The sequence below is a fragment of the Juglans regia genome, chromosome 9 (assembly GCF_001411555.2).
Source record: "Juglans regia cultivar Chandler chromosome 9, Walnut 2.0, whole genome shotgun sequence".
Taxonomy (NCBI): domain Eukaryota; kingdom Viridiplantae; phylum Streptophyta; class Magnoliopsida; order Fagales; family Juglandaceae; genus Juglans; species Juglans regia.
Window position 1 is genome coordinate 23,583,306 of NC_049909.1, and position 14,763 is coordinate 23,598,068.

At 36.6% G+C, this 14,763-nt stretch overlaps 3 protein-coding genes across 4 annotated transcripts in view; all 3 read right to left on the reverse strand.

The window, feature by feature from the left end:
• Positions 1-8,421, reverse strand: LOC108994140 (DNA topoisomerase 1 alpha-like). The gene is made up of 16 exons (XM_018969241.2): positions 8,240-8,421; positions 6,166-7,372; positions 5,781-5,975; positions 4,864-4,944; positions 3,950-4,009; positions 3,714-3,808; positions 3,325-3,481; positions 3,045-3,170; positions 2,286-2,366; positions 2,091-2,181; positions 1,861-1,994; positions 1,613-1,681; positions 1,421-1,510; positions 866-966; positions 609-777; positions 1-399 (listed from the first exon to the last, which is right to left on the reverse strand). Exons 2-16 carry the CDS (start codon positions 7,342-7,344, stop codon positions 331-333), a joined length of 2,697 nt encoding a protein of 898 aa, XP_018824786.2. The 5' UTR covers positions 7,345-7,372; positions 8,240-8,421; the 3' UTR covers positions 1-330.
• A 1,060-nt stretch (positions 8,422-9,481) lies between these two features.
• Positions 9,482-10,761, reverse strand: LOC108994148 (probable long-chain-alcohol O-fatty-acyltransferase 5). The gene has a single exon (XM_018969253.2). It carries the CDS (start codon positions 10,626-10,628, stop codon positions 9,504-9,506), a length of 1,125 nt encoding a protein of 374 aa, XP_018824798.1. The 5' UTR covers positions 10,629-10,761; the 3' UTR covers positions 9,482-9,503.
• A 1,035-nt stretch (positions 10,762-11,796) lies between these two features.
• Positions 11,797-14,763, reverse strand: part of LOC108994155 (protein ENHANCED DOWNY MILDEW 2-like) — a 28,004-nt gene continuing 25,037 nt past the window's right edge. For both annotated transcript variants that reach the window (XM_018969268.2, XM_018969277.2), the window contains exons 16-19: positions 13,946-14,017; positions 13,732-13,850; positions 13,409-13,472; positions 11,797-13,325 (exon numbers count right to left, since the gene is read on the reverse strand). In XM_018969268.2, coding sequence (XP_018824813.1) covers positions 12,060-13,325; positions 13,409-13,472; positions 13,732-13,850; positions 13,946-14,017 — 1,521 coding nt within the window. In that variant the 3' untranslated portion in view covers positions 11,797-12,059. The remainder of the gene's footprint in view (positions 13,326-13,408; positions 13,473-13,731; positions 13,851-13,945; positions 14,018-14,763) is intronic.

Here is a 14,763-nt window from a genome sequence, read left to right on the forward strand (position 1 = left end):
TGATACAAACAACGAAATTTGCTTCTTTTCATTACATTTTCTTGTTCTATAACATTTTACCATTGAAATAAAATGTTTGAAATGAAAGTTCAAGCAAACAATTGTTGCCGTTAAACTTGTAAAACGAAAAAAATGGGTCGAGGAAGGGGGTAACTCATCCCATAATTAGATTAGATGAACATACTACAATTTTTTTTTTTAAGAAGAAGAAAAGAAAAAATTGTGAGTATCTTTAATGGAAAAAGGATAAAACAAAAAGGACTTATGTTCAGGGTGGGGAGGGGGGTGGGGGAGGCGAAGTAAAGACCAAGTGAGTATCATTTCAAAATATCAGAATCTGAAATCAGGATCTACGTCCATTGCCCATGCAAACTTCGCCAGCAGAGACTTGTTGAATATCTGTGGAAGTTTGGAAAAGTAAGAAGATATTATACCTGAAAAATAAGTGCAGCAAATTGTGCACGAGCATACATACAGACATTTTTTTAAGTAACAAACATACATACATACACACAAACATACATATATATATATATATATATGTATAAATGTTTGTATGATTGTTGGTAAGATATTTCGGCCAAAAGACATTTGCAGAAGCTATTTACCTTCTCAATGGGAACTTCGTGCCGTTTGCACCATGCAACTGTGATTCGAGGGTCAAGGTAGTTGATTTTGGACGTACCTAATGCCACGGTTTTCAGATCTTCTTTGGTCTTCATATCCCGTACCATTTTCTCAATCTTCGTATTGGTTTGAGCAATTTTTTTCTCTATCCTGTTTAACATAAATTCTTACTGCAGTGAAATAGCAAAGCCAAAGAGGACAATAAATTTGCTTATAAAAAGGAAACGGGTAATATTACGCTTCAGGAGCCAAATTTCTTCGCTTTCCATCAGCGTTCTTTAGTGGGGGCTTCCCTTTCTTTGCCCTGTCCAAATCTGTCTTCAACTCTTTAAGCAAGCCCTACCCAAAAAAGAAAAAAGAGAAGATTCAGATAAGCATGGACTTAACCAACACCACGAGGCAAATGCAAATGCATGAACACCCACGCACTGTACATCCCAGATATGCATAACAAAGGTGATGCTATATTCCAATATAGCAGAATGAGACAGAAAGGATACGGAAAATATTAGGACATATCTCCGATCTTAAAGCATCATGAGATAAAGGTCTACTCAATAGAACCACCAATATGTATGCGTGTGCCATCCAACACTTAATTGTAATTTCATTCTTCAGTCCCTTCTCATGCCAGCGGGTATTGAAGTTTATTTATTTCTTCAACAACACACACACACAGCAAAAATGATTGGTCCATCAATCTAGAACCTCTCTCTCAAGACCAAATTAGATCATTACTTTGTACTTTGTCCATGACCACCCATGTCTTTCGCTGAGCATAAGGTTACTCTACCTGAAGCTCGCTAATCTTCTCATTTAATCTCGACATTTGTTGACTGTGAGATTTTGAAACACTGCGCTGATGATTACAAATGATTGCGACCTGTAACCAGAAAATCCAGAATTTATATGCCACAAGTAACTCAAAAGGAACAAAATCTTGAAATAACTTTTTAAGACTTTTACATGGAGGAATTGTCTTTACCTCCTTGTTTGCGTGCTGGTAAACAACAATTTTCTCTGCAACATCTCCATCCTTAGTTTCTATATTCAACTGTCATAAACATGAAGCAATTTAGGGGGGGAGGGAATATATCTTAACAGGAATTTGAACAAAAATCCCCTTGAAAGAAAAAAACACTACAAGAAAATAAAACAAAAAGACTAGATAAGGCATTAAACACTCGTCATAAACAAGGGAATTATCTCAGTGAGGTCCATATGTTATCTTACCATCTCATCCAACGTGATGGATGCATTATATGTTCGGAAGACTTTTGCTGTAAGACCAGGCATCAGTTCTTTCAAATGGGCATTCAATTTACTGGTGTCCAGTTGGTCAAAAAGATCGTCAGATCCCTTTTTTCCTGGAGCAAAGAGAAAATATATACTATTGGCTTCACTCATAAATATTTATCAGTCATATATATCTATCCCCTAAAACGATGATCCAAATTACTTGCCTGCTTGGAACTGTATAATTGCCTTGTAAACAGGAAGCTCGACTTCAACTTTATTTTCGTATCTAATTGAATCTTTACCAAGGAAGTTAAACTGAATTTATCAAAAACAGAGTTCCCTGGTTATCACTGGTAATAAAGTATGAGCAAGGAACTATCCAGGATGGTTTAAAACTTCTAAAACTTGTTCCACCATACCTCCAACGTGTTTGGGGCTACTGCCTTAACATTCTCTACTTTCAATGTGCAGCAACCAACAGTATCAGCCTCATCATCATCCTGCAGGAAGGCAACTGATAATATGAAGAAAAACCAAGATACCTTGTTTGACACGGAATGCAAACACAAGGATTTGAACATCTAATTTCCACTCGGAATTCTAAGTTGCTAAAAGCAAACAAAGAGGTGAAATGTGAGCAACACGGTGACCTTTTTTTGCTGGATAAGTAATAGAAAATTTTATTTAACACAAAAGCTATAACCCAAGTACACAGGATGAATAAAAGAGAAACACCAACACAGCAACCTTTGCAAACTTTTTTTTTTTTTTAAAAAGTAAAAATGTATTAATATCAATAGGCGTAACCAAGGACACTAGGTGTTTTGCAAACCTTTGAAAAACAAACATAGAAAATCAAAAGAAATAACTAGTGCAGAGGGAATCCACAGAATGCCAGTCATCTTTGAAGCTAAACATCTTTTATTGCCTTTTGTAGTTCCAAATATATTGCCTAACAAGGATGAAAGAACACAGCTGAGATTGTAAAGCCTAATCCGTCAACTCATGGCAGAGCTACACAACTTATTTATGAAGTGCTTATTAGCAAGCATACAAAAAGCCTTGTTCATCATCTCGCCTGCTTGCTTGCTTGTTTGTTTGTTTGTTTGTTGAGAGAAGGGAATGCTTAAGGAATATATAGGCACAACTGAAGTATATGCCATCTACTCGGAATATACCTTCTCATTGCCAGCCCTCAGAGCTAGTTTATCAATAAGATAGGTAGCAACTGCTATTTGCCGCTTCATGACATCTTTACTTGTAAAATTCTTCGTGTATGCAGCCCTGATGTTTTCTATGTAGTCCTGTGCTCAAAATCACAAGGTTTTTAGCAAGAATAATAAGATCCTTCAATATTATCCCAAACTAGCAACATGACAACTACTGAAAGGTTCAGGGGAAAATGGATGAAAAGAGCCTTAATCATAATGGTCAGCAATTTTAATTCATGTAAAGAACCTTCAGCATCCTTGCTTTCTCATATTTTTCCTTGTCACTTTGCCCCTTCAAGGTACTACTAGCCGCAAGAAACACATACTTGAATTCCTTTGGATTGATTGGATCATTCCAGAAAGCTAACCATGTAACGGTATTATCGTGTCTTACTTCCTTCCAGCTGCCAAAGATCACAAATTCAAAAACTTAAAAAACCCTCACATAAGAAATAAAATAAAATAGATTTTTCCATCTTGGCCTAAATATATTTAAAATCACTTAAATACATATATGCAAACATATACACAAATACATATTGTATATGAAGATAAATGATAAAGCACTTCTACATCTTATCCTAAAAGGTTCCTATTGGCTTTTATTCTACACAGGGAGATCATGAAGAGCAAAACCTTTCGCCAGGGATAGGGCATTCTGGAATTGGAGCATCCTTTCCAATATTAATCGTGATATCTCTCGGACGAATGCGTTTTTTCAGCTTTCCCATCTGACGCCATATAAAGGCAATCAATGACAAAATTAAATAAAAAAATTTAGAGAAAATGCTTCCACATATAGCCGTGGGAAATTCTTGTATTCAATTGCACACAACTCTAAACTATCACAGGTCGGAAAATGTCAATAAGACCTTTGGATGCTCTCCACGGCCTCGAAATAATCCAGGTGGCTCAACTCTGAAGTTTCCAACCTGAGATAGAGATAAAATACGAAATTAGATGCACACTAAAGATAACAATAACATGCAATGAGGCCTGAGAAAGGAATAATAGATTGTATTTATCGTCTACATAATCACAGGTAAGAAAAATGTCAATAGAAATGGATCTATACAATGAAATAGAAAACCATGCAAACAGTGTAGGAGAGCAGACATGCAATATCAAACTATTGCAAAAGGTGAACTTTATACCATCAGAAACTCCTCAAAGTAAAAAATTGAGATGGTTAAATCCTTTTCTAGAAAAAATTTAAAACAAGGTGAAATTATTTTTCAGGTGTCAGAGAAAGTAGGTGATAGTATGAATTAATAACAATGCAAGAACTATCTATTCTGAAAGCAATTAAAAGTGTTCTCGCAGTCAATGCAACACAATTGCTCTGCATAGTCACTTAAGGTAAAGGCCTTAACCATATGGTTGATAGTCTGAAATTTCTCATCCAATCTTAGTATATGATATCACTACTTAAATGACCCATTTCAACCTCACAGAAAAAATCTTTTCTATAGCGGATACCTTGTATAAATATGGAGAATCACATTTAAACCCCAACAACATGTTACTTATCAAAAAAAGAAAACCCAACAGCATGTTTCTAGAAAGGTCTAAAATGGAAGAGGGGTGAATTGAATATGTTCTTTTTTCATATTTGAAAATTTTATTAATATGAATAAAAGACTAGGGAAAGCCCAGGTACACAAGACATATACAAGAGTGAGTGGCTAGCTAGGCAAAGAAGAAAATTGACATATGTGATCTATCATATAACTTTAATAGTCCAAACAAACATCAAATTCAATCACCAGCCAAAGCTAGAAGTAACCTTCTCTTTAACACCATCAACAATGGCCCACATATACTTCTCCTCCTGATTCAATTTCTCTTCCTTAACCGCCTTCTTCTCCTGCACAAACAGAAACTCATAAGTCAATAGTTTTGAAGCAAAAACATATTGATAAGAAGGAGCATGTGACCCGAATTGACATATTGGCTTCACTGTAGAAGCAAAGAAAAGCAATTATGTGAAAAGAAAATGGTCGCATTCACATCATGCTCCATGTGAACTTATCTTCCATATCAGGAAAGGAGTATAACATTCTAGCTCCCAAGGTAAAACAACATGATTAAAAATGGAAGGCCCAAGTATTTCCAAGTCATTTATCAAAACATCTGACTGCTACCAACAATTGGCAATTGAAGTTCAAATGTAGAGCAATGTGGATAAATGACAAAGGCATCCATTTTGCAATAAAAATTTTCGACACTCTCTTTTAAATCATGTAGGATTATTTCTTAGCATGGATGTGATCAGAAAGATAATGGATTAAGCATACAGTCATCTGCTTCTGAATGCAATGAAAGAATCCTCAACAAGAACTTTTTCATGTGAATCACTTGGAAGCCGTATTGAACTCCGCTACAATTGCTTTTAATTGTGAGAAAAGGCCTAATCGCAGACCCAAAAAATCCTATTATTGGACACTGATGGAATCACATACCAAAATATAGTCTGTTGACAAGAACACATTTGAAAAAGTCAAGTTCTTTCAACAAATAAACCTTGGTCTCTGGCCACTGGCATCACTTATGGTGAAAACTAGTAATTAAGATGTAGACGAAAAAATTTGGAAGAAAAACCAACTAAATGATGAGAAAGGATGATTTAAACTAGTAATCAAGCCCATCAACTAAACTTCATTGCTTATCAAGCCCACAAAGTATATAAGAGCACCAGCTTACTTCTGTACTCATTTGTTTCTTCTTCTCTTTTTCCTGTTGGCACCAGTCATATATTGGGGTGAAATCACATTTCTCCAAGCTCTGGATCACATGGTTTTTACCTAGTAATTTCCGCCAATCAGTCCAAAAATTCTCTTTGAACTTATCTTTCTGCATGTAATCTGTATCTTTCATCACTGCAAACATAGTGGCAACCTGAAAATAGAAATTTTCACAGGCACATCAAATGAGGTTCAGAAACCATGAGGAAATAATGCGTGGCAAAAGCAAAGTCAATAGAATTTGCAAGGAAAAAATGAAAGATTATGGAAATGAAGATTAGGTAAGAAGAAAAATACATTAATGAGAGAGAGAGAGAGAGAGAGAGAGAGAGAGAGAGAGCCACCTCCTCTTGGTCAGGATTCAAATCAACTGGCTTCCCACTATAGCGCATCTTTACTCCATGAGGTTTATATGGGGGAGGAAAAATTACGCCGTTGTGAACCAGGGTAGTCCATTTCTTCTGTCCATCACCAGCGCTAGGTGACATTTTTGTCGACTTTATATACTTTGAATTTTTCACTGCTTTCTTAGACTTCTGAGTTGTTTTCTTAAATGAAGAAGAAGCAACTTTTACAGGTTTTTGTTTTGTGGAAGAAGATTTGTTACCAGATGCGGATGGCTTCTTTATTCTCTGAGCAATTGGAATATGGTCATCATCATCATCTGTCTTTAGTTCTGCTTTGACTGACACTTGCTTAATCTTCACAGTTGTGGATGTATCTGAGAGCTTTGTCTTTTTAACTGAAGACTGATCCGAGGAATTGGCCGTATCTAGGGGTCTCTTACCAATTACCATGGAAGATTTATGCTGTTTGTCCCTCAAGGTGGAGCCATTTTGCTGAATTTTTGAAGCTAAAGGTTTCTTTTCTTCAGACTCATATGACTTACTATTGGGCGTGCCCACATTGGATTTGAATGGGAACCGTGAAGACAATGGAACTTCATCGTCTGAGTCTTCAGAATATTTTTTGGCAGCATTTTTTGACACCGTTGGCAGTGATGTTGTAGGAATAGGTTTCCCGATCCCTTTGTGGGCAGGGTTGGAGTTCCCCTTGAGTCTAGCACTCAGTGGTTTGTCATCTTCAGAATCCTCAGAATCATTATTTTCTGCAGAATACATTTCCTCCTTAATAGATCTTGACAACTTCTGTTCAGATGAGTGTTTTGCATGACCGTCTGACATACTCAGTTTCCTTGAATTCGCTACTGGTGACTTCTCAGGTGATGCCTTGACAGAGGAAGTTGATGCTTTTGGGCTAGCTGCAGGAGATTTAACTGGTGATGCCTTGTTAGATGTAACCATCTTACCCTTCTGCGAACTCAAGTTTTGACCATTGGAAGAGGGTATGCCAGAGACCTGCCTCCCAGATTGTCCATCACGCCTTTGAGATGATAACTTGTTCACTTCTGAATTCAATGGATTTTGTTTAGCCGTTGGTTTACTCCTTTTGAAAACTGTAGGCCCATCTTCCTCATCAAAGTCGTCATCATATACTGATCTACCAGATGTTTGAACAGCCATTATCCAATATGCACTGTTACATCAGTTTCTGAAAAAAAAAAAAAAAATGAATGAAGGGATGGGGCACCAAACACTTAAAGACTCAAAAAGCACACTTACTTGAATATCAATTGCAGTAAAAGATACAGACAACTAATATTGTAAGATTAATTAACACACAAATTTAAGATCACAAGAAAAGGTCAGTCAGAATGAATTGTTCAGCAGAGATTATGATGCATTAGATTTTATTAGAAAGCGATACCACTGGTGTAAGCAGATTCAATCAAGAAATAAATCAAGCCCAATACCAAAAACAGTAGCTCGGGTACACCCATGACAAAACCAAACTGTAAATGAAAACTTAAGCTTGTCTCATTGATACACGGCAAGCCGTCCACATGCTTTCCACAAGAAGTTCAGCTCCCTATGATAGTCACCAAAAGATTTAAAACTTCTTACCCACCTCAATTACCAGAAACAGAATATAAATCAGAATCTTAAATTTTCAGTTGTTAAATCCTCATAAACCGTAAAACCCCAATAGAATTCGGGTAATTAACTATTATCGGAAACACTCATCGACTTCAGCTAAGCAGGTGTACAAACTTGGCAGAACCAATGTTCATACACTCTCCGTACCCCCAAGAGAAAAATTCAAAACTAGGAATTTCTTTCCTCAGCTTTCTAAGCAACCAAACAAACTGTTTACACGGAGAACACCAAATAAGAAAGAAAAAACTGCGTGAAAATCTAAGTCACAGAAGGTAATACAGAAACCCTAAATTGAACATTAATTATAATACGTTCATAAACACCAATAAGATACAAATGGATAAACGTAAATAACAAGCAATAAGATCAATCCCTAAATGGACATAGGAAGAAGAATAAAGCAAAGAAGAGTCTCACATACTTGTCGAAAACCAAAAATTTGAATAAAAAAAAAATGTTCTCTGATCTGATTGTTTCTGGATTCCTTGCAAATCTGAAAGCTGAGGGAGTTGATTGGAAGTATATATAGGGAAAAGGGAAACGAAAGAGAGAGTTGGGTTGGGTGCCTTCCAGAGGAAGGGAGAGGCGGGGGAGGAGGGGTTGGTTTGGTTTGGTTTCTCCCTGATGTGTTGGGTGAAATTGCTTAACCTGGTCCTCGTGGCCCGTGGGCTTTTGTGGCTAAGACACAAAAATGGATAATTCAATAAAAGGCCCATAATTATGAGGAAATTGTGAATGTGGTCACTGGTGAGTGAGAGGATAAACGCTCTGAGTCCTACTCAGACGGCTGCCAGACGATTTCGACGGCCAAGATTCGAGACACATCAGAATAGCAGCAAACGATGCCGTTTTTTATATATGGAGATTCTAGTGAACATCGGAAAGTTCAATAGGATGCAATTAAAAAAGTATTCAAATATTTGATTTGATTTATTATTAGAGTCATTGTTCCATTTGGATGTAATTATGGATTGGTCTTTTAGATTGACCGGTCTCCAACTGCGTCAAAGTTGTTCGAAGATTTTGATAATGTAATGTTCTCTATCTGAGGCTGAGGTTTCATATGCCTACACAAAACTTGAAAGGTAAGGAATCAACAAAAACCAAAGTGAATAAAAAAGAAAGAAAGAAAATCAAGTCCTCGATTAATAATAAATATGCGTTGTCTGAAAATGGTTCTCTGAGTTTGAGATTCTCTACTTTATTTTTCAAGGTCACCTTTGTTGACCCATTCCAAATCCTTTCATCAAATATTTAACCGTTAGGTAATGGTGGCCATGTCTTTTTTTTCTTTTTTAATGTCCAATGTAAACAAGCTTGTCGGTATAATATTCTCAATTGTGATCTTTTAACTTTAAGAGTACTACTACAACTATAAATAAATTATATAAAATAATTTCACAAGTTAATATGATTTTATCTGATTTGTTATATCTATTTTATAATAAAAATAACTTTACAATATGACGAATCACATCAAACTATTTCAATTTATATGATTGTTTTTGTGTAATTCTATAGTAGCTAAAGTATTTCCCTACCTGTCATGAATACTTTTTTTCTATTTCCGTAACATTTTTACACTACATACTATCTACATTGTATGATTTAATTTAGAAAATAGATTTTAAAAAATTTCCAATAAAATTATTCATATTGGAATATCAAATTGTTGAATAACAAAGTTACAACTTACACAAGGGCCAACTTATAAAAGCAATCAAAATTGAAGATTCATGTATAATTTTGTCATCGAGATGACTTCTCAATATTTGCGGGAAGAACAACCATGCGCCCGTCACCACTACAAATCCTATAGTCAACAGTCCCGAGATTGCCCTATGCAACTGCCACCTGTCCATCACCGCCTTCTTCACCACTATCTCGATCACCACGCACAGGCCATGTAGGACAAAGAACCACGTCACCTCCCACGTGGGATTTGCACGAGTTGCATAATAATATATTACTTCGTGTATGAGGCCCGAGGCCAAGAAGGTCGCGAACACCGCCGGCAATGAGGCCCAGCGTGGCCCAACGACACGCGCAAAGACACGACGTGTCGGGTTATAAACTGTGGGGCGCAGAATGCTTGTGACCATAAGGTTCCATCTACGACCCCAAAAGTCCTGCAGTGAGGTGGCAAGGTAGGGTTCATTGAACTGTGGCTCCAGCTCAAAGCCAAAGATGGCTCGAGCAGGAGCAGCAGCTAGGGCTAGGATAATTTCTGCGCCTAGGTAGAGGTGGCCACAGTACAGAGCTAAGATGACGGCTGGGTGCAGATTTGGTCTATGGTCATAGGCTCGTACTATCATAGCAAGAAGCAAGGCTTTGATGAGAAACAAAATGGATCTAGGCACTTTTGTGGTCAAGGGGTTCGAAGGTGTTTCTAAATTTGGAGATGATTGTTTGGAGTTTTTGGCTTTTTGGTAGGATGGGTTTTTGCCGTTTCTGGTATTTAGAGGCTTATGATCTTTATTCAGAGTTGGGTCTTGTTTGATTTTGATTGGAAGGCAAGCGATGGAGATGAAATGAAAAAGGTTTTGAGGGGGTGGGGATAGAGGGCCTTGATTAAAGGCGAAAAGGAGGAGCTTGAAGTTGCCAAGCCAAACAAGGAAGAAGGTTGTGGTGACACCAAAATGGAAAGTGTGGAGAGTCAAGGGGAGGATGGTGAAGAGGTAAAAGATGGGAAGGAGATAGAGGAGCCTCAACATGCACCCTCTGATTCGCGCAACTGCATAATAACAATAACACAGAGATACTATCACTACTATCCATACCTTGATGAAGTTCTTCATTTCACCTTCCATTTCCTCTCTCTCTCTCTCTTCCTCTGTGTGATCTTGAATGTAATGGTGGAGGGTTTGGTCAAGGATCCAAGGTGGTGGGTGGGGGGGACCGCGGGGTGGTAGACATTGAATTCGAACATGCCGTCACTACTAAAAGAGAAATGTTTTATGTTTCGAATTCGAGCCTCAAAAAATGTTTCGAATTGGATTTTTTTTATTTTTGTATTGAATGATTAAGAAAATATTTTTTAATAATATTATAAATTTTTTAAAAAATAATAATAAAAATAATTAAAAAAATTAGTGGAAAAAAAAAATTACACTAGATATTTTTTGGGTCCCGAATTATAGCAGTACTCTACTCAAATATAGTCAACATTATCACGCCTGTCAACATTGAAGAATTGGTTAAAATATACTCAACATTAACGGCCATGTGCATTCTGAAAAAATTAATTAAAATATGGTAAATGATGCAACCACGTGAATGTGCACTGTACACAAGTTTAGGAGAAATGGCATTTTCAAATTGCCAACTTTTTTCTCACGGAGTACTCTTATTGGATTAATTAAAATTAAAAGATAGTTTTAATGAATATAAGAGAAATTTAACTTTTAACTATTTTATTAACATAAATCTCTATATTGAAATAGTTATTTTTTTATTATATAATAATAAAATAATATAAGATGAATTTGATTTTAATTATTCACATCAAATCTTCATATTAGACTATACATTTATTCATTATATGATCATGAATAACTAATAATTTTAAAAATATTTAATTTTTTTAATTATTAATTTTTTTAATTTTATCATATTTTACTATTCTACTTATTATATGTTAATTAATAATCATGTTCTTATTAAATTAATATATCACTAAGTCAAATTAATATATTAATTGTGATAAAATATGTGATAGAAAGAAAGAGAGAAATAATTAATAAAATATATGTTTGATGTATGTACAGTAACCTTCAAATTTGAAAAAACTTTTAAAAATCACTGTAACTAAATTCTAAATATTTAAAATTTGATTAATCCAATGTGAGCATATTTTACTCTTTAATAGCTAAATACAATTTAACTTTTAGCTAATCCGATGAGAGTACTCTTACCATAAAAATTTATGATTATCAAGATTCAAAACTGTTACAGGAAGATGAAATTTAGCATGATTGCTCAATATCTCAAAGGCGCAGGCCTTGCAAGCTGTGATGTACCGAAACAGGGAATGATTTGTTCTTTGTGGAAAACAATTTGTTACATTAATCACTTCATCTACTGCATCATTTGCTAGCGGAGAGCAATTTATAGTTTAAACAGGAAGTATATAACATACAGTGTAACGTACATAGTTGGTTCGCGTGTGAGCACACAACGCATTGCAAGACAACAACTTAGGCTAAAGCCTAAATGGTACGTGGGCACCATAGCTACCCAATTCAGTGAGGATAGGGATGGCGAGGATTGGGAGCAAAACCCATCATACTGTTTTGATACCGAGGTTGTGATTCTGGATAATTATAAAAGCCGTTTACATTCAAAATAGAGGGCTCGAACCCGAAGGTGTTCATCGGTCTTGTGAACTGATTCAGCTCATCCAGTCGGGGTGCATATCGCTGCATTGCCGATGTATTCATCCTGTAAGACAAGTCAGCTGCAGATGCATTCATCCTGTAAGATGACAAGTCAGCTGCCATACTTGGATGACCATAAGTAGATGGCATTGATTCGATCTGGCTGTATCGATGATCATGACCAGCTAAGTAATTATGCCTTGGCGGATCAGGGTCGTGCTGACCATAAAGGCGAACTTGTGACCTTATATCGCTGTCCCCTGTGGGCATCTCTTCCACCCTAGTGCCGTAAGATCTATAACTAAGACTGTCTGAGCTGTCTCTCATGCGCCCTGCAAGTTGTTCCTCCCAGTTTCTGCCCCTATAATCAGAACCAGGACTGGCGTCCATTGGCGGCCTATGGGTCCCACTCGAGTAGGACACGTTGCCGCTCTTGTAGTAAATTCTGCCCATATCATCAGGAATCCTGGCCTGGTTCCCACCATAAGCTGCTGCAAACTGCAAACGAGAACCAGATGTGCTCGGCTCAAAATGCTGATGGCCATTCTCACCAATCTCGGTATGTGAAGGTATCTCACGAGATTTGGTTTGCCTATTTTCCAACGAGGATCTGCTGTCAACTATACTGGGCGAAGCACGGCGAGGCCTTCCACCATCCATTTTGTTATCTGATGATATCTCACCATTTCGTTTTCCTAACTCTTGGTTATCACGTTTCCTCTTTCTTTCAGAGTATTCTTTGGGCGGATTCTTCACATGTCCCTCACTCTGGAGGCTTTCCTTATCACCCTTGCTGCGAGGGGAGCTTTCTTTATCACATTTGCTGACAACTGCGCCACCTCTGATTTTTTCTGGTCCATCAGTTTGTGTGGGAAGATCATCAATCATTGCAGAAGTAACACTGCAATGATCATGACTGTCAACTGGATGATCATGGATTCTATTCTCAGGATGGTTTTTTTCAATATCTAATCCTTCTTGTTGCTTGGAGAGGTGACCATGTTTTTCAGCAATGATTTTGTGTTTAGCAGACCAGTCGCGACGACTCCAAAGAGACAGTGGAGGCGTCCTCACATTCCACTGATCCATTTGTTTTTCATTGTCATCAACTGATCCAGGCAGATAAAATGACTGAAAAGGGTAATACCAAGAAAAGTACCGTTAACCTTTCAGAGTTTGCCACAACAGAATTACGCGAAATAATCTTACATTACCTTTCCTGATAAAGACTGCTCATCCTCCCAAACAAGATCGTAAGGTGGTTTCTTTTTATCTAATCTGGTGAAAGGTAACAAACATAAAATAGCAGATCATGAGGTAATTTCCTTTTATCTAACCAGGTGCACCAAGTATAGAGGTATCCAACAATGGTTCATATCATCTTACTAAAGGAGGAGCCATTTTCATTGTCACTGTGCTTACAGTTGAAATTACTTGTGTTTACCACTCCATACCGAACAAAGTCAAACGTGTGTGTATGTGCATGGGCACGCGCACGTGTGTGTGAGAGAGAGAGAGAGAGAGAGAGAGAGAGAACCTTTCTGTCTCTGGCGGAACGATAAGAATAAGGATCTTTGGATTAAATTCAAGAGCCTTGTCAATGAATTTGTTTGCCAAACTTGCTCTTACTCCAAAAGGAGGATTTAGCCCCATGATCTACTCAAGCAAAACAAAAAATAGTAGTAAATCATTTCTACTTTCATACAGACATTCATTATCATTTTTAAATGGAAAAGACCATCATTTCTTACTAATCGTGATCCTGTAGGTAACTCCTTTGGTTGGACGGTCATCCAGTCTCTCTTCTCAAAATTGAAATCATTCTGCCAAAGGTTCACGACAAAACCAAGTAATTTTTTGTTTCCTTTTTCTATCACCCAACAAAAAATGACATAAAATAGCAAAATCAAAAGAAACAAGTTTTTGTTTATCAGTAAAATCAAAAGAAACAAGTTAATCAAGCAAAATTTTTGGAGTGATCAGAATAAAGAACAAAGAGTAAATGCCAGCTACCCATTTATACTACTTAGAATTCAGTAGCCTGTGCAATTAAGTAATAGAGTACAATATCTACAAGTGATATTCAAATTTATTTTGAAATCTTTTATCATATCATAGTTTCCCTTCAAAGTATTGCTTTTCAGCCAATAAGGCTGAAGCACCTAAAAGTAGAGCCTGTGCAATTAAGTAATGGAGCCTAGCGCCTCCATTTCTTTCTTAACATTTATCAATCTTCTAGCATCTTGGAGAGGTCTTCAAGGCAATTCACGATTGCAGCAATATGGAAAATGATTCAAATATGCCTATGGTGGAAATGACTTTTTAATACTTTATTCCATTAGTCAATTGTAATTGACTTTAACGGCACGAACATCCATGAATTTCTTGTATCACTAGATTACTATGCATAAGTGATGCTCTTGTATATTTCCTGTGTGATTGGACTTTTGCCTATTTATTCTTATGATCAATAATAATTTTGTTTACCTATCAAAAAAAAATTCAGCCTGTAAGTCCCCCCATTTTTTATGAGAAGATTTTTAACCAACAATTTTCACCTTTGTGAGAA